At 53.3% G+C, this 18,483-nt stretch overlaps 1 protein-coding gene across 2 annotated transcripts in view; it reads right to left on the minus strand.

Annotated features, from left to right (window-relative positions):
* Positions 1 to 18,483, minus strand: part of DPYSL3 (dihydropyrimidinase like 3) — a 33,118-nt gene that overhangs the window by 1,424 nt on the left and 13,211 nt on the right. The window contains exons 1-12 of one of the 2 annotated variants that reach the window (XM_014947990.1): positions 13,062 to 13,238; positions 12,504 to 12,592; positions 10,046 to 10,230; positions 8,814 to 8,978; positions 8,544 to 8,605; positions 8,031 to 8,111; positions 6,596 to 6,664; positions 3,984 to 4,104; positions 3,257 to 3,413; positions 1,535 to 1,676; positions 1,048 to 1,218; positions 313 to 492 (exon numbers count right to left, since the gene is read on the minus strand). In XM_014947990.1, the coding sequence (XP_014803476.1) occupies positions 313 to 492; positions 1,048 to 1,218; positions 1,535 to 1,676; positions 3,257 to 3,413; positions 3,984 to 4,104; positions 6,596 to 6,664; positions 8,031 to 8,111; positions 8,544 to 8,605; positions 8,814 to 8,978; positions 10,046 to 10,230; positions 12,504 to 12,592; positions 13,062 to 13,223 (1,584 nt within the window). In that variant the 5' untranslated portion in view covers positions 13,224 to 13,238. Of the gene's footprint in view, positions 1 to 312; positions 493 to 1,047; positions 1,219 to 1,534; positions 1,677 to 3,256; positions 3,414 to 3,983; positions 4,105 to 6,595; positions 6,665 to 8,030; positions 8,112 to 8,543; positions 8,606 to 8,813; positions 8,979 to 10,045; positions 10,231 to 12,503; positions 12,593 to 13,061; positions 13,239 to 18,483 lie in introns of those variants that run through there. The other variant, XM_014947989.1, reaches the window with a different exon arrangement.

Here is an 18,483-nt window from a genome sequence, read left to right on the forward strand (position 1 = left end):
CCAAGACCTCCCTGTGGCATTGAGCAGCTCCATCGCCCACCTCCTGTGTAACAGCCTCCCCTCACGCCCACCCTGCAGAGCCCCCTGCAACAGCCACAGGTTTATGCTGCACGGATGGGAAAGGAGAAGGCCATTTCGGCCAGTCTCTTTAGTTTAAACTCAGCATTTCCCTCCAGACTCTTGCTGCAGCAGGACAGCAACAAGAGCAGGTGTCACCCACTGCCAACTGGAAAACCAACCAGTTATTGGGGAGAAGGGTGATTTGAGCTAACAGTTTCCCAACTCTGTCTCCTGGCATTCCTGTCTCCTCACCCTCCTCCTGGCTTTGATGCGCTTGTAGACATAGTCAGGGAAGGGGTTGCAGGGTAGGAAGCGTCCAGTCCCCTGGGTCACGTGCAGGTTGCCATCCTCCAGCATGATCTTCCCCTGGCATATGACAACCAGCGGGGCCCCGCGTAGCTCCATCCCTTCAAAGATGTTGTATTCAGCCACCTGCAGCAACCAGGAGATGACAGTTCAGGAGGTACATGAGCACTGCCTGTCGCCTCAGGTCTGTTCAGTCCCCACAGCTTGCTGCTGAGGTCACCAGTGTGGGGAGAGGGCACCTGTAACAGCCTTCCTGGCCCCAGAGGCCTCCTTTAGTCCACCTCACTAGTCCATCAAACTAAGAACCCACCAGAGCTCCCAACGTGAACCACAACCTGCTGCTTTGGAGCTCGGTGTGAGCAAGGACTCCAAGAACAGAGTGGGGCAGGACCTAGGCCTGAGGTAAGGCATGAACAAAGCACCCTGGCAAAGCCAGGAAAAAATTGTACTTGGAAGAGGAACCCAAATAAGGAGAAATTTGTGTCCTTACACCTGCGTGGGCCAGGCTCAGGAGTAAGAAAAGCAGAGCCCAGGGCTCACAGCCACTCTACCCCACAGTCACAGCTGGCATTGCCCACTGCCTGCACTGAGTCCCCCGAGCTCCCAGCAGCCAGGAAGCTTTTGCACAGCGTTACTCGCCTCCCACCCTCTAGCATTCTCACAGACGAGCAGAGGACTTACAGACTGATGGGTTTTTGCTGTGACGATCTTCACTGCATCAGGATCCCAAATAACCAGGTCGCTGTCTGAGCCCACTGCTATTCTCCCTTTCCGCGGGTACAGGTTGAAGATTTTTGCAGCGTTAGTGCTCGTCACAGCCACAAACTGGTTTTCATCCATCTTTCCTGTGGCCTGCTCAGACACAAAAGGAACTAAGAGCTCTCTTGGGGAAAGGCAGAGTAAGAGCCAGACTCACTCCCACACAAGCCACGGGCTGGCTGGGCCCAGGCCACTGCCGCTGGTCTCACTATTGGCCCCAGACAGACCGAAAAATGGGGGCACAGTCAGAGCTCCTGGCTGTTCACCCTGAGCCCATGACTGCTGCCTCTCCCGCTCTGGCTTGGTTGGGCTCTCAGAGCCAGCGAGGAGCCAGCCCGGGTGCCCAGCTCTGCAGGGGCGAGAACAGGGGTGTCCCGTCAGCCCTGCCCTCTCCCTGCTTGGCTCTTACCACTGCTTTGTCCCAGATGATGGACATCCGTTCCTCTATGCCATTGGTCCCTTCTGGGATTGCCGTGAAGTTGTCTTTTCCGATTGCTTTCTGTGCGGTGCTGAACGTACAGTGGGCGCTTCCCGAAACCTGCAGGTCACCACTGCGGGGCGGTGGGAACAGAAGCATCATCAGGGGACAGGCAGCCACTGGGGAGCCATCGTTGCTGGGCAAAGGAAGAGGACTGACGCGGGCCAGCTCCTGGCACTGCCCGTGTGAGGCAAGTGGCCTCGAGCACGTGGCTCCCAGCCCAGCTGCGCCTGAACCCAGCCCGGCGCGGACACAACGGCTCTGCTTGGGGCTGCGAATCGGCCCTAATCCACTGGTAATCTCCATCTTCCTCTGATAATTTCTGCCATATGTCTGACTGCCTGCACAGCCAGAGACCCAGGCTGACGACACAACATGCTCCCTAATCTCCACCAGATTTGTCCTGGTGGAAGAAAACAAGCCGTCCAGCCCAGCTGGAGCCTGGCAGCCTCTCCTCCTGCTGAAGCATCACAGAAAACGGTGTGGGAAAGGCATTAGGACAGACACCGGTGCTCTTCCCTCTCCATTGAGGTCTGGAGTAAATTTGAAGTGGAAGGGAAGGGTTAGAAAGCCAGTTCAGGAGCTGGACTCACTTTTCCCTGCCAGTCCCTAAGACCAGCACCTATGTCATACACCCAGACCAAGCAGAGGCACATCTTGCTCCTTGACAACAGTGAAATCCAGGGCGAGCTGCATATTCTGGCCCCAAATGCAGCAGCAGCTCTCTTAGGCCAGCCATGGCACCTCCATGCTGGCACAACCCCGGTTTATCCTAATGTGCCCCTCCGCAGAAACACCTCTCACTGACCAGTCATCCCTTGCTCATCTAGTAGAGATGTTTCCAGCATTACCTCAAAGGTCATTTCCATTTACAGCCCCCTCAGTGTCAGCCCTCACTGGCTAACACAGACCAGCCGCCGCACACACAGTTTGGCGTGCAAACACGGGGTGAGAGAGGTGTGCAATTCACACGTGGCACGTGGAGAGCAACGAGCTCTGCATCCCGAGCTGCTGCACATGCCTTGCCAGTGAGGGGATGGAGTGTAACTGTGAAAGGTCAAAACAAATAGCTGAAGTGCTTTTATTGTTTGCTATTTTCAACAAATCCCTTCCCCACCCCCTTGCCTTCAGGGTGAAACAATGACCCACCATCCCCGACAGACATGCAGGAGCTGCCCTTAAAGGCCTGTTACGCTCTGTGGGCTGTACTGCTGCTCACCCAAAGACATCACAAAACATCTTTGTGTTCCACCGGGGGCCACCTGTAACCCCTCCACCTTCTCCTGCACATCACAACCCAGGCGGCCATTCCCACCCCTCACGTGCAGAAAGGCTGCTCCAGCTTGCTGAAGACTTTTGTTGACAAGTCTGTGTTAGCTGCTCCTCATTTCTTTGCCTTCTCCAGGGCATTTAAAATGGTTCGTAACTAACTTGGTATTTTTCTCTTTACTGATGTTAAGCTTCTGGCGCCTACGCTTTCAGGGAGAAGCCACCACAGCTCCAAGTCAGAACCATTCCATCAGTAAGCCCATTAAATGCCGACAGCCGAGTGGCTCGGTTGGACAAAGACCCATGCTGCCCAGGTGCTCCATAACCTCCTCCTTCCCTGCCCAAGGTCAGAGTCCACTTCTGCCTGGCAGAGCCACCACTCACCTGGCCAGGAGGGAGTTGATGTAGTCAGGGGTTGTGGGGTCTGGGCTCAGCGGTGGAGAGACCACAAATGCCGCAGCCTTGGCCCAGTTCTTGCTCCAGTAGTGCGTCCCGTCGGTCCCCAGACTGGCCGTGATGGGCTCACCAAACACCACGTTGCCTGGAAAGTGGGACAGAAAGGACTCTGTTTTGGTGGAGCCTGGAGGCGTTCTCCATTCCACAACACTACCAACAGCCTACCGTGCCCAGAGGACACCCAGGCCCACGCTGGGCTGTCCCACACTGCCTGCTTGGACCTCAGGTGCTGTGGCAGGCAGGAGGGACAGCAAGGCCCACAGCCCTGCCTGCCATCACCATAGGGCACTGATCCTGCTGGCGCAGCAAGCCCAGTGGGAGCATCGTGCAGGAAAGCACAGCTGCAGAGCTATATGGGGCTCAAACCACTTGGACATGGATCAGTGGAGTCTCCTCAGAGAGCCCTTCACAGCCACAGCACAGACAAACTGGTCTGTGACAACAGGAGGTGGCTCCATGTGGGCTGGTGCAGTGTCTCCACGCCCCTCACAAGTCAGGTAAATCCCTGAACCAACTGCAGGAGGGGAAGCACTGGACTCAGGGCACAGTGATGGTCTCAGCAAAACAACCATGAGGACATGGAGACCACTGAACCCAGTTGTCCGGGATCTCAGTGGCAACAGCAAGGCTGGGTGCAGCAGCAGCTGCCACTCACCCTTTTTTCTGGCTTGCGAGATGAGGTCAGCAGCACTTTTGCTCATTACTTTAGTCACATAGAGAGGACAGTTGGTCTGGCTGGCAATGGTGATGGCCCGGAAGACAGCTTCTGCTTCCAGCTGGAAGAGAGAACAGCACACAGCTGCAGAGGAGCATCGGGCGGGCAGGGAAGAGCCTCTTCTCCTCTCAGCACACCATGGATTGCTGCTGACTCCCTGTGCCCTGGCCCTTACCTGGGGCTCCCTGAGGGCAGGTGCACCAGGGAGACCTGATGGGGAAGCTTCATCCTCCCTGGGGCCTGGCCCAACCCGCAGGATACAGCCCTGGGATGCTCAGCAGGGGTGCGCTGCCTGGACCATGCTTGGGGCCAGCACAGAGCTGCATCTGCTTTTTCCATCCCCTGGTTCCAGCTCTCCGGATAGCCAGAGAAGCCCAGGGACTGCTGCCTGTGCCTGGCAGTGTGGATCATAGACTGATGCCAGAGAAAGGGTCTGCCCCTTCAGACCACACACTGCTCCAGGCTCTCCAACGGAGAGGGTCCTACACACTGCGCTCGGTTCCCCCAAAGGCCACGCTGCCTGCAGAGGGTGAGGGAGGGCGCAGGGAGCCATGCGGGAGGCTGTCGGTGTCGGGGCCTGGCTGCCCTGCCATGCAGCTGCTGCTTGTCCCAGCCCACTGACATGGCCCTGCGTTTCACCGTCCCGCTGTCAGCAGAGGGTGGGTTTCCATCACGAGGGATATCTTTGGACTATTACATCAGCCTGTGCTCAGCCTGAGCTCAACCCCAGAGTTTATCCAAGTGTTTGCTCTACAGTTTGGCTTCAAACTTTGGCATGAGAAAGTTCAAAACAGAAGCCTTAAAAAGACAATGTACCAATGAGGCTGCTCCCGGGGGAGGCCGGGGCTGCAGGGAATGCGGTGACTGCGGGCCAGGCAGCCGCCTGCGCCCAACGCTCCCGGCAGCAGGAGGGGCAGACACTGCACCCAGACACCTCGCACTTCTGCAGCCTGTTTGCTGCACAGTGAAAAGAGGTTTATCTCTTCTGCTTAAAGACTCTTTAAACAGAAATTTAAACAAGAAAATATTTTTATCAGCAGGCTTACAGACTTGAGTAGTTGGCGGGGTTTAATGTGGATGGGAGCAAACAGAGCCATCACCTTACAGCACATTACAGTCTGGAGCAGCACCATCCTGCCCTACCAAATCAGTACCATCACCCAATAGAAGAGCATGTCTTTAATCCCCACTGAGGTCCCTCACGGACAGAGCAGTTCCACAGAGCTATGGACCATCCTCCCAATGCTTTGCCATCAACCTGCAGGCTTTACAGGGGGTAGCAGGGTCATTGGTACTCCACCTAACATTCTCCCCAGCAGAGGATGTTCTGGAACTGTTTATTTTCAAAGGCAATGAGAACTAGATTTGTCTGAACAGACACTATCTAGAGTGTTCTTGCACTGTTCTCAGTTGCCTTATACTTTAATGGAATTTCAAGATCAAACACTCAACGATGTTTTACCAGCTCTGGAGCAGAACTGCAGTGCTGTCCTACAGTAATAGGACGGTTCTCAAATCCTGGCAAAACCACGGCATCCCATAATTGTGGGTTAGCTTGCCAACTAGTAGCAACGGGTCTAGAGCCATAAAAATAAATGGCAGTTTGCACACAGAGGGACTCTGATCTACTGTACTTGACAATAAGGCTCTTCCCTGTACAGAAAAATGCTTTACAGTCTCACACTTCACAGAGATTAAACACTGTATTACACTAGGTTATAGATGTTGTTACCAGCCATAATACAGTCAACTTCTTACACTCTCAATTTAAGCCAACTGATTTTACTTCCACAGGCCCCGATGTACAAATCTGTCCCTGTGCTCCCCTGCTCGGCTTTGTGGTTGTACCAAAGTCTATAGTTTTCGTCTCTCATGTGCTGTGGAAAGTTAAAAGCACCTTTCAGCAGGCAGCTATCTCAAGAAAACCTATCTAAAATTAGACTCAACTCAGATTAATGGAGCAAACAGAAAAATACCCTGTGAGCTAAAATTAGAAGTAATCTAATTAGTGTCTTGACAATGATTTGTAACCAGGAAATTCCCCCCTCCTTCCCTCCCACTGCTTCCACCAATGGCTTTGTCTGTCTGATTTTGAAACACACTTTAGACCCTAAGCAGAGATTAAGCAGGAAGAAGCTGGAATCTGTCTGCACTCAGACAGACACGAACAGCAAATTTTCAGAGAAACTAAAACTCGCCATTCAATTCTTCTGAGGCCTCTTACATCCGTGGAGTCACCTATGAAAGACAAATGCCCCCAAACCGGCTGTAAATGCTGCTACAGACATACAGATCTTTTTGTTGACTGATTCATCTCTGGGAGACTCAAAACCCCTTGTCTCTTGAGACAGACTGAAAAATGTTTGTCACATCTCACTCTTTCCTGGGCTGATGATGAACAGGACAGTGTTGCCTGTAAAAATGGATCCCCACGGATGCACATACACAGAAACACACAACACTTGCTTGGCCCCAGTACACATACTCAGTCGTACTGGGACGTGTCGGGAAAGCTCTGCAGTGCAAGGCTGGTGCCGTCCTTTGCACCTTACCTCCTCAGGTCTGCTCAGCACGTGGCCCTCGGGACCAGTTATTCCCATCTCCAGCATCCTGGTTTGTTCCTAGGACATTGAAAGGACAGAAGGACATTACAAGACTGTGAAAGTATCAATCACACAGAAAAGCAGATCCCTCCTGCATCCAGCCTTTCACTTGGGACCACCACCACCCTGTGTCCTGTGGGATCACCAGGCATGGTGAGAGGCGGCTGCACCATCAAGGGGTTTGAGAGAGAAAGAGGGAGGATGGGGAAACAGGAGTGCTTGGAGGGATTGCAGACACCAATTGAAACCTCTTCGATGAAACAAGTACAGTGTGGAGGAAAAAAGGGTACAACACTCCCCAGCTCCACAAATCGCACTTGATATATTTACAGTCCCTTTCCAAGGCCTTCCCTGGCTCCCCTTCCGAAAAACAAGTAGTCTGAGTAGAAACTATGGAGAAAACAATCATTAAAGCCAATAGAGACATTCTCCTCCTAAGGTTACTCCTGGGTCCCCAGTGCTGTTATTTAATCATTTGGATATCAGCAAGTGCTAAATCCTGTCCTGTATCAACTTCTATGAAGCTGGTGGTATAGGATGTTGGTTCCTGTATTAACATTACCTAAGTATTTTGCTGTTATAAACAAGGACCATGCATGACTCTGTGTGTGTGTGGTGCGTGCACTGGCCTGCCCATCTCCTATCTGCACCCTGGAGATTTCTCTCACATTCCCTCATTTCAAATGTCTCCTTTTGGGAGCGGTCAAAGGAAACAAACAAGGGGACTTCATTCCATCCATTTGTGCACTGCAGCTCTAAAAAGTCCAAGGAAAAACTGATTCTTGTAGTCTGAAAGGATGTTTGAAAAATGACCTCTTAGTTCACACTCCAACTCTCAAGAATAAGAGAGACAGGAAAAAACAAGGACCTGGAGAGCATAACTGAGCAACGTCTTCCCTGTCTTAATGAAAATCAAAACATTTGGACTTTCTCTCATCCAGCACCAATTACATCACAGCGGGTCAATACAGCCTACCCACTTAACACCAGCACCACCATTCCCCTACAAATTCAGCTCCATCGGCCACTTCTGGCTTACAGCAGGGAGAAAATTCCTCCCTTGCTGCAGGACTCTCCAATACCCTTGAACTCTCTGAGCTGATTGTGTGCAAGGCAAAGGTCTCTGCTCCTCCACACCACAGAGCTGCAGTTGGTGTGAACACACAGTACTTGATAGTCCACCCTCTTCCATTTAGATAATTGCTAATTCACTATTTAAAATTCACTTATGCACCACATATTCACAGCAGAAAATCTTGGTAAATTTGATGTTGCATCTGAGCACCTTGCAAAAGACACCCATGCAGTTTTAGACTCATTTTGTCAATGCCCCCGACCTGGGATAGACTTTCAGTCCCCACACACCAGAAGAGTAGTTTGTTACCTGTGCAATTATATCTCCATTTTCAGCATGAACTTGAGCTATGGCACCCAGCTCTGCCAGGCAGCTGAATATCTCATACAGCTAAAACAGAGACAAGAAACAATGATTACTGAGCAGACAGACTGCCCTCAGCACCCCGCACGACCCTCCAGCTGAGGACAGTGGCAGGGCTGGCGTGGGCACCCTGGGACCAGGTTCAGCCGTGCCGGGTGATGCTCGCCAAGGGCCACGGCCACTGGTGGACGCTGTCGGTGATGCCCAGGCCAGACCTCTGCCTTCTCCTGCGAGGCGGGAGCCCGGACAGACTGCAGCAGGCACACCGTCCCGCAGCCCCCCGAAGGCAGTGAGGGCAGAGGAGAGGAGCAGTGAGGAATGGCCAGGAGCAGCCGGTTGCCTGCTGCCCTGGCCTCCCTGCGCCCAGCATGGCCACCGTTCCCCCTGTGCCCAGCATGGCTGCCATCCCCCCAGCCACCCCTCGCATCAACACAACCATTGCAGCAAAGGGGGTCTCACCTCAGTGTTTGACATCTGGTACAAATCCTTGTAGGCCATGTACACCATGAAGGAGTTGACTCCTGGGGGCAGAGGAGAGAAGGCTGAGCTGGGGGCTCTCCCCGCTCTGGGCTGCCTTGCCCCCCAGCCCATCTGCAGGGCACAACTCGCGCTCGTGCCCAGCAGGCACATGACAGCAAGAGGAGGGATGACAGCAGGGTCACCCCATGCCCTGCTTCCACTGGGACCATCCCGCAGCGAGGGGATTGCAGGGAGCAGTGGGCAGCAAACCTTTCTCTTGGACCATGGTGTGCAGCTCCTGCCGGACACGGTCGCTCCAGCGGGGGATGTCCACGTGCAGCGCGTAGTCACAGCAGGCCTTCCCATCTGCCCACTCTCGCCACCGCTCCAGTGCCTCGACCAGGCTGGACTCAGGCTCCGGCACCACGTGGTCCACTGCAGGGGCATGGTAGGGTGAGGGGTGGGCAGGGGCTCCCCAGCAGCCACCCCACCGCTGCCCCACATGCTGCTGGGCACCTCTGCAATCCCAGGTAACCTCTCAGCAGCCTCAGAGCAGCCTCAGGGCAGCTCTGGAGGGCAGACCCCATCACTGCTGTCGTGCCTGGGCTCCACCATGCGCATTTACCGGCAGAGGAGCACGCAAAGCCTTTGCTTAATGGCCTTTGGCTTGGGACCAGGGGCTTTTACAGGCTTCTGCTGAGAAATCAGCTGAAAAATGAAGAGCCTTGTCCTTCCTTACTCCCGCTTCCACCCCATTAACACACAGCCTCCTCCCACATGGCAATACTAATGCGCCTTTTATTGCCCACCATGTAATCCCCATGCCCTGCCACAGTCCATTTCAGACAACTTTTTTTTTTCGCCCATGGGGCAAGGAGAACCAGTGTGGGGGAGGGCAAGAAACCCTCTGATCCTTTACTGGAAGGATCAACAGTTGCTCGTGCATCCCAAGAAATCCTGTTGTAAGCACAGCTGTGACCACTGCACAGCAGTAAAAACTGGACCTCAGATCAGTGCACAACCATGGCCTTCTCCAAGGAAGGACCTCAGAATTCCCTTTCCTTTTTCGTTAGCACTGTTTATTTCCGAGCAGCACGGGATGCCAGGACATTGCTCCATTCCTCAGATGACTCTGAACATCACGCTGCCCTATTTTTATTTAACAGGGAAAAAAAGTGATGGCATTGGGTTTTTTTGAGGGTCCCAGGGGCACCAGTGGCTGTTACAGACAATGAAACGCTGCAGAACACAGGATCTGCAAGGGCAAGGGGTCCTATGCAAATCTCCTGTCCCACCACTTCAGTGTTACTAAGGGTCCCAAAGATTCATCCCACCCCTCACTCTCTAGACTGCATTGACAGAGACCACAGGAAAGACAAGCATACTGACACGGACCTTTAAAACAAGGACAACTGAGAAAAGCAAAGAGAAAAAGAAATAACTGGGCAACATCCCAAGAGTGCTGGGTTCTGTCACATACAGGACCCGCCTGCTGCACTCACTGATCATGGTGGTTCCACCAGCCAGAGCTGCTTTCGTCCCTTGGAAGAAATCATCCACAGCTGTCATCCCTTTGTACGGCATCTGCAGGCGAGTGTGGACATCAATTCCTCCAGGGATCACCATCTTCCCATTGGCTTCTATGGTTTTGACCCCTCCAGGGACGATCAGATTATCACCAATCTGCCTGATGAGATCATACCAAGATGGTGAGCCACACACAAAGGACAACCAGCCACAATGTCATCAATGCACGGTTCAGCTTGGGAGCAGCCAGGTCACCTCCTCCCACCGGCAGGAATGTCCCACTCCCACAGCTGCACTTGCAGGAGCCAGCAGAGTGAAGCCACCTCACCTTGCAGCAGGACTGCCTGGCTCATTTAAACCTACGATTTGCACAGTCCAGGGGTGGCCACCACCTGTCCGACTGCTCTGTGGTGTCTACGATGGCACCTGCCATCTGGGGAGCATGGTCTGACGGGCAGGCAGATCTCTGCAGGGTATGGCGAGAAGTTGCCTAGGACACTCCACACCCCACAGACTCATGAGCCAGGGTCCCCAGAAGCATTTCCAGCACAGCATCATACCTGTTCAGGGGTGCACACTCACAAAAACCAGCAACAGCTCTGCCTCCAGTAAGACACACCCCTAATCTCTCCTCTTCCCTGTCCTTCTGCCCACCTTAAGTAAGGCTCAAGTCTGAGGCTTACTTACAGAGAAAGATGATTTCCCAGTGTAATGCCACAGCTGCCAGGCCAGCTCAGGGCTCCTCAGAGCACAAAGTCCCAAGGGTGTGGGGAAGCCTCCCTCTGGGGAGCTGGGGAGGAGCTGACAAAGGGCACAGTGTGGGGGCTGCCACCCCGCTGGGCTCGAGCACGGGCTGGAGGCACTGGGCTCAAGCTCTTCCCAAGGAGCACAGAGTCCTCCCCTCCCCAGGACCTCCCCTCTGGCACTGTCTCCTTCATCCCCCTGAAGGGCGTATTTGCTGTCAGCAGTGCCATGCTCTAGTGAAGGCAGCTAAAATCCCAAGTACCTAAAAATATCTTCTGAAAACAGGAAACCTAAAAAGTTTCAGTACACATCTACTCATAGCCTAAAATACCGTTATAGTCCTGTGGAGTTTCTGCTGTTCTAGCACACAACATTCCCCTCCCCAGACATACCCAGCGCTCCTGCAGGCCAGGTCACCCGAACCTTGGGACTCCCTTCGCTGAGCCCCCCACCCCCTCAATCCCTTTATCTGTCCATATGTAGCACTCAGCCTTCAAATCTCTTCTTTCAGAAATCCTATTTTCATCAAGCCTTCCTCAGTCTTCCCTGATAAATCAAGATAAAAGACAAGTTGGTTTTAGTGGAAAACTTCAGATTTCCTTGGCACACTGAGGAAGTAAATGAGGAACAAATTCTGGTTTTGCACTTCATTCAACATTAGTGACTTTGCAGGTTTTTTTTCCTTAGAATAACAACAGTTCCGTGGATAGAACTGCTCACTCCAGGGTGCTCACAGCAATAAACCAGTAGCTCTTTCCGCCATTTTTATTGAGATGAATCCATCACCAAAGGAACTGCACTGCTCACTGTGTTCTTACCAGAATTCACTCATGAGAGCACTTCACTTCCAAAGCAATGACATTCTGTAACCTCCAGGTGAGGACAAATGATTTGCCCAAGGACACCCAGAAAGTCTGTGCCACAGCAAGACCCGAAGCTGGCTCTGATCCCTGTCTGGGTACAAGTACTAGACAATCATGAACACTCTTGTCCATGAGCCTCATAAAAATACAGTGCCACTTCTTGAAGTATTTCTCTGCTGGTGGACTTTTAAAATACACCATCCTGGGAAGGAAAGGTATTTTCCTCTTAACAGAGAGCAAGCGATGCCCTTCCACGTCCCTGTGCTATTAACCATCCCAGTTCTTCCAATCCACCCAGCTTGGAGCTGGTCCCAGTGTGATACCTTTGCCACTTTGAAATGCAGTCTTTAAACAACAGTGTTCTTACTGCACCTCTGAAACACACACGAAGAAGCTGTGGGGACCCAGAGGTTTGCCTGCAATTCCTGAAAATCTCAAGGATGCTGTGCTGCAGCATAGCACTGTCCTTGTTAGTGGCTGACAAACGGCATCTTGTGTGGGGTCATTCATGCTAATACTGTTAACTTGGGGCAAAACGGAGTCAAAGATAAATCTTGTTCCTGGTGCAGTTACATACAGCCTTGTTGTACAATGGATGCTGTGTCATGATGTCACCAGCCCAGCTGCAATTCAGTCTCTGGAGTTACTGTTGAACACACCAGGCCATCACACGTGCGCTCACACACACCGCAGAGAGCTCAGCCTCTCACCAGAGCCGGCTGCCAAGCTGGGTACAGACTGCATCCACAAAAAGCCAATAGCTATCCAACCTGAAGCTGATTTAAGGGGAGGTGGAGATAATACGCTGTAATAGTCCTATACTTACTTTATAAGGCCATCCTCCATGTAAATGTCAGCATAGAATGACTGGTCATCGTTGACTATTCTCCCTCCTTTAATAAGGAGACGATCACTCTGCGAAGGGAAGAGCACAGCAGTTGTCAGTAGCCGGTAAACATGCTGCTTGGTGGCCAGAACAGTGCCCTTCTCTCAGGACTCTCTACCACTCCAGACAGCTCGCCCCACAGCTGATACCGAGAGAAGGGACACTGTCCTGTGGGGAACAGATCCTGTCTGAGGAACTGGGGAGATTGAGGTCCTGCTCTTCTACCTCCCCCTGCACAAGTCTGAACACCAGCTGCAGCAAGGGCAGGGGCAAACAGACTCATCCCACATGTGGCAACCACCTACTCGGGTGGCATAAGCCAACGGTGCTGTTCCAGAGAATATGCAGTCATCCTGACTGCTTAAAATGCTGCCAACAGCTTCCCAGCTCTCGAGCTCCCCTTCCTGCCCTCTCTGCTCCCCCTGGGGCCCACAGCCCCCCTTCCACAAACGCAGCCTGGACCATGGCCGACCGGAGCCTTCAGTGGGGCTCACACACCAGCCTCAGCCCGTGAAGCTCTTGCAGAATTAATTCCTCTGCAGGGAACCAGGTTTGTTCCTCATCCACCGCCCCTGGGGTGATTTCTGGAAGTATCACCACAGCGGTGGTAATTTGCAGCTTCCTCCCCATCAACAGAAGGATGCGAGAGAATCCCCCCATGTGCTGGCGGCAGCCGGAGCCCCAGGACCGGTGTGCGATTTTACTGCAATCTCATCCTCACAGTGGAGACAAAGGAACTGGGTGGGGAAAGGCTCAGAATGTGCAGCACTCCGCCCCGGCTGCGGCTCAGCGCTGGTGCCGGGGGAGAGATGCCGTTTCCCCTCGCTCCCCTCGCCTGTGCTGATGGCAGCACCCCCACTCCCACCAACGGGGGTTTACTTTCCCCTCCCAGCACCCATGGGGACCCTCACCCCCCACCAGGAAGAGCTCAGGGCCGAGTGCTCCCCTCGCACCCACCGCCCTGCCCAACACACAGAGCTGGGGTCCGCTCCCCTCCTCTGCTGACCAACATATCGGCAGGGGTGTAGTGGAACTTTGCTGTCCAAGGGGGGTCTGGAAGCAAGAGGCCGTTGCTGGTCATGGACCTCCCCACACAAGCCCTTCACACAGCTGGCTTTAACAGACCAAGACCCAGACAGAGGCACGGTACCGGGGGGCCGGTACCACCTCCCACTCCCAGCTCTTTCTCTTGGGAACAGCTGGGTGTCCTGGCCCAGGGTTCCCGTCCTCCTGCCAGCTCTCAGCCCACACCACGTCTGTCCCTGGTGGGCACAGCCCAGGCGACACTCAGATTTGGGGCTGAGGACCCCGAGCACAGACAGATGCTGCTGACGAGCCCCCCATTCTCCTCCTCCCCCTGCACAGGGCACTTGCCCTTCCTTTTGTGTCTGCCCCGTTGTCTCACCAACAATACTGTAATTTTAAATTCAGAAACCCCCAAAAGAGCGCAGTGTGACCACAGCCGGTTATAACCCTGTCAGTCTCAGGGGAAAGCAACTGAGCTGCAGCTCCCCTGGATGCCAATGATGAGTACTTAATAACACCACAAGAAACACGAATAGAAACCACCAAGCAACAGTATCAGGCATCAGCTATGGAAGAATCAGGATAGGTTAGAAACAGAGGAGATTCTTGTTTTATATTTCAGTGAGCTGTACACAGAATTTCTTCCACATAACCAGTCCCCTGTGCCCTGGCAGATCCTCCCTGGCTTTACCTGCCCTACATAATGAGAAAAAAAGACTCTACTTGCTCAGATCCAATAACACAACTGGGCCTCCAGTTTTTTTGTCTTGCCCGTGCCCTTTAAACCTCCCCAGATTGCTTTCCCCAAGGTCCTGGAGTTCATTCTTGACAGAGTGTGAGCATTCCAGCAAACACTGATCCATCCTGTCCCTCCCCGTGCCTGGGAGAGGGGGAAGCAAAGGGAGAGGGGCACAGGCAACACAGGGGGTAGGAGACTGCAGCACTTCACAATTACTGAATAAACTGTTAATATGAACTCAGAAAATATGCCTGCCCACAAAGACAAATGGTCGTTCTGTGGCAGATGTGAAGGGCTGCTCAGTGCTGGCTCTGTCAGCACACAGAGTCGCCAGGTCCATTGTGGCTGGAGCAAGAACAAGGAGTTCATTGAGGGGATGGGGCGCTGCCAGACACCCCCCGTGCCTGCGGGAGGGAGAAGGGGGCATCTGTGCCCACCCACCGACTATGGGGGAAAATGTATTAAAATAAAATCGGTAAAATCCAAGTGACACCACTTCCACAGGCTCTGGCATCATCCAGGGGTGCACCCAGACATCAAGAGGCAGAGGAACAAGAAAGGAAGAGAACGAAGCAGTTATGAGGAAACGAATCTGAGTTAACAGGGGGGATTCTGCAGCGCACGCTGCCAGAGCCGCCTCACGCGACAATAAACGCACTGTTCCCCTGCCATGGCTCCTTTCTGCCCCTCCACACCCACCGTCTCCCTGCCGGCCGGTGTCAGGCTGTGCCACCGGCCGTTGTCAGCAATGGAAACCCTCCCATGTGGGAGCTGCAGGGCTCCGCTGGCACCCCCAGCCCAGCCGAAGCGCCACAGGACAGAGCCAGCGTGCCCCGACACTGGCCACCTTCAGAACCACATCCCTGCCTCGGGTGGCCACTGGGTCCAGCCCCCATGCAAAGGGCCTGGCCCAGCACAGGGTGGGCGAGAGGTGCCACACGGACCGTGGCCACACACAGCTCTTCCCATCGGCTGGCACACGTCAGGCTTGCCGGCCTCATCTCCACTGCGGACTGCATCCCAACAGGTCCCCGCGCAGGCAGGTACGGGCCGTCTGTGGTGCCTTTCCTGAGCATCCCTCTCTGCAGGCGCTGCCAAGCCTGGGAGCATCCTGGAATTCCAGCACAGCCCCAGCAGAGCCTGGGGATACCCCCTGGGGATACCCTAACCCTGCCCTGCCAGGAAGCCTTTTTGCCAAACACTCCCTGTCTCTCTGCCTGCTGGCGTCTGGGATCAAGCGTTCAAACCATTACCCATTACCCATTCTCTCATGCCCGTGCTCTGCTCCTGATGCTCTTAAGCACCATCTGACCATTTGAGATTCCAGAATATCAGAGGGTTTCTTAACATTTCTGTGTGACGCTGCAGAAGGAAAGGGAGGCAGCAGCTTCCAGGATCCAGCCAAGAACAGTGCTCACCTTGTTTACAAAGCACAAGGGCATAATTAGGGTAGCATGGAAGCAGGTGTATGTCTTTACTGCTCTTTCCCTTGTAAAAGAAAAGACACTAATTGCAGTGGTGTTTCATCAGCGGCTGGATGTCTCCTCCTCACCAATGCACCACGGCACAGCACGGGAAAAGCCCTGGCTGGCCTCAGAGGGAGGGGTGTCCAGCCACGCTCAGTGACACCCCACAGCCTTACTGATAGCTGCCAGTTTACCAAAATCTGTCAGTAACCGAGGCTTTTATCCCCACTTGCACCTGATACAAGACACTGGCCATCCCCATGCACCGCTCATTGTTTTCAGAAGTGCCAGAGACGTGGCAGAGATGGTGTCCATGGGCTGTGACAGGGTGGATGAAGGGGATGGGCAGGCTCTCACCAAGAAGAAACACGGGAACTCCAGTCAGCCTGTGACAGGAAAGGGGTTTGTGATCAAAACACAAACATTAGGCGATTCTGATTCAACCTACAGCTTCATTAACAGTTATTTTGTGAAACCAGGGCAAGGCATTTCACCACCTTAGTCTTCTACCTCTTTCTGCAGGGACAGAAAAATGTACTGTGGAAAGCAGGAGGGAAGTATTCTGATTATATCTCCAAACAACCAAAGAAAAGGAACTAATAAAAAGCCTCTCAGTAGACACACAAGGTCTGAGATGACTATTCTCCTGAGCTGGGCACGCCGGCACAAGCACACATCTGGAAAGCAAGACTATGTCTGCTGGGCTCTGACACACTGTGCACAACCTCAGGCAGGGTGAAGAGCAACACCTCCCCACCAAGTGGTGAAGCAATCACCAAGAAAGCCAAGAAACTCCACTAACCTCCCTTCCCTACGTTTCCTCCACATTGCAACCAACAGATACGCCCACCCTTCCCAACCTTCCTTCAACAGCTACAGTCTTGCCTGTCACACTCAGCTTCTGGCCAGGCTTTTCCAGTTCAGGCTGGGAGTAATTCCCATGGCAATTTATCTTGCACACACACATGCACCCTTCACTCATGCTCTCTGGGCTTCTCCATCAAAACTGCTGTCCTAGAAAAGACCAGAAATTGCCGCGAACAGATACAACAGGCAAACTGGTATTGTCAGAAACTAACTACAAAGTCCGACTGCAGCACTGTTGAGCACAAGGGGAATCAGGAGGGAGTGTTTGTGCATCTCCAGAATTACTAGACATTTCAAACAATAGCTGTCAGGAAGTAAAAATACTGCAATTTCCAATACATCCTTCACAAACGGTTGTGTGCCAACCATTGCTTGGGTGTGAGAAGCAAGGCAGGCACTGCCTCCTCTGCCTGCAGGCTCAGTCATTCTTCAGCGCTACCAGCTTTGAGATCCACAAGGAGGTACCTGCCAGCACACGGGGACTCCCGTAACTCTCTGTATTCTCTCATGCACCAGACCTCCCCCCACCATGAGGCTTTAGATGCTTTGAAGGTCTCTGAGATATCTTATATCCTATTGGCACAATGCAGTCCCAAAAATCTCTCTCCTAACAGGCGCAGCTCAGCTGGCAACCTACTCTCCCCAGAAATCACTGTGTGTCCTGACACACAAGAACAGATTCTGGGGCATAAATCTAGGGAGAAGGAATAAACAATCAAGGCAACACCTGGGGACACAATCTGCAGAAAGGGACAGACAGGCTTTGTTCTAGGGGACACACCATAGATGAAATTTTCTTTCTGCCATTCCATTAAAATAGAGATGACCACCCAACACCTGCCTTCGCTTCATTGCTTCCCTCAGCCTCAAAGCACAGGCTCAGGACATGCGGATCACTGGACCAGAATTCCAGAGGGATCTCCTCCACCCCACCCAGGACACAATAATGTTGCAGAACAGGGCAACATGGTCCTGGAGGGTTGTCACCAATCTGCAGAAGTCCGAGGAGAGAGCTACCTGTCACGTCACCTACAGAGACACTGCTCACCTACAGCGTTCTCAGCTGAAAAAAGGATTTAATATGGAAAAATAAAGCAACTTGTGAGATTTTGTTGCCACTGAGGTAAGACAGTTCCTGATGGACACCAGAGGAGCAGGAACAAGCCCTGCATATTGGTAAAGCATATCATAGAGGTCCTTCCAGAAAAAGCCCCAGAGAATGGGAGAAATCCCACCTGCAGCAGTGATGTTGCTGTCACCACGGTGGTCTAAGGATACTGAAAAGGCAAGATGTGTAAAGCAGCAAAATTGCTTACTAAAGTAATTGAACGTGGGTTGACAAAGGAATTTCTCTTTACAGTGGCTAATGATCTTTGTGCTCCTTCAGGAGCATTCCATTCACATCTGTAGATTAAAAAGAATAATGAAGCTCAAGTGCTTTGTTTTTCCTTTTTCTTCAAGGAGCCAAAGCTTTCCTCAGGAGAAAAAACAAGAGCTTTAGGAAGCCAGCAGCAAGCCATCAGCAAGATGAAGGACCCGACTGCCTGCCCAGAAGAAAGCCCCGCGCAGCCTGCGCTGGGGAGGGCCGGGGGGGCTGCGCCGGCAGAGGAAGGTACAAGCCGGACCGGAGAGAGGCAGCGCAGAGAGCCCGGCTGGCAAGCCCGGGGCTCCCCGCCCTCCGGAGCTCTCCCCGCCGGGCGGTGCGGGGCGGGCTGTGCCGGGCTCTCCCCGCCGGGCGGTGCGGTCCTTGCGCGGCCGCCGCACCTGATGCGGCAGGAGGGGAGCGGGGCTGGGGATGCGGCGGCACCGGGCGCCGAGGAGG

The sequence above is a fragment of the Calidris pugnax genome, unplaced genomic scaffold (assembly GCF_001431845.1).
Source record: "Calidris pugnax isolate Ruff unplaced genomic scaffold, ASM143184v1 scaffold27, whole genome shotgun sequence".
NCBI classification, from domain to species: Eukaryota; Metazoa; Chordata; class Aves; order Charadriiformes; family Scolopacidae; genus Calidris; species Calidris pugnax.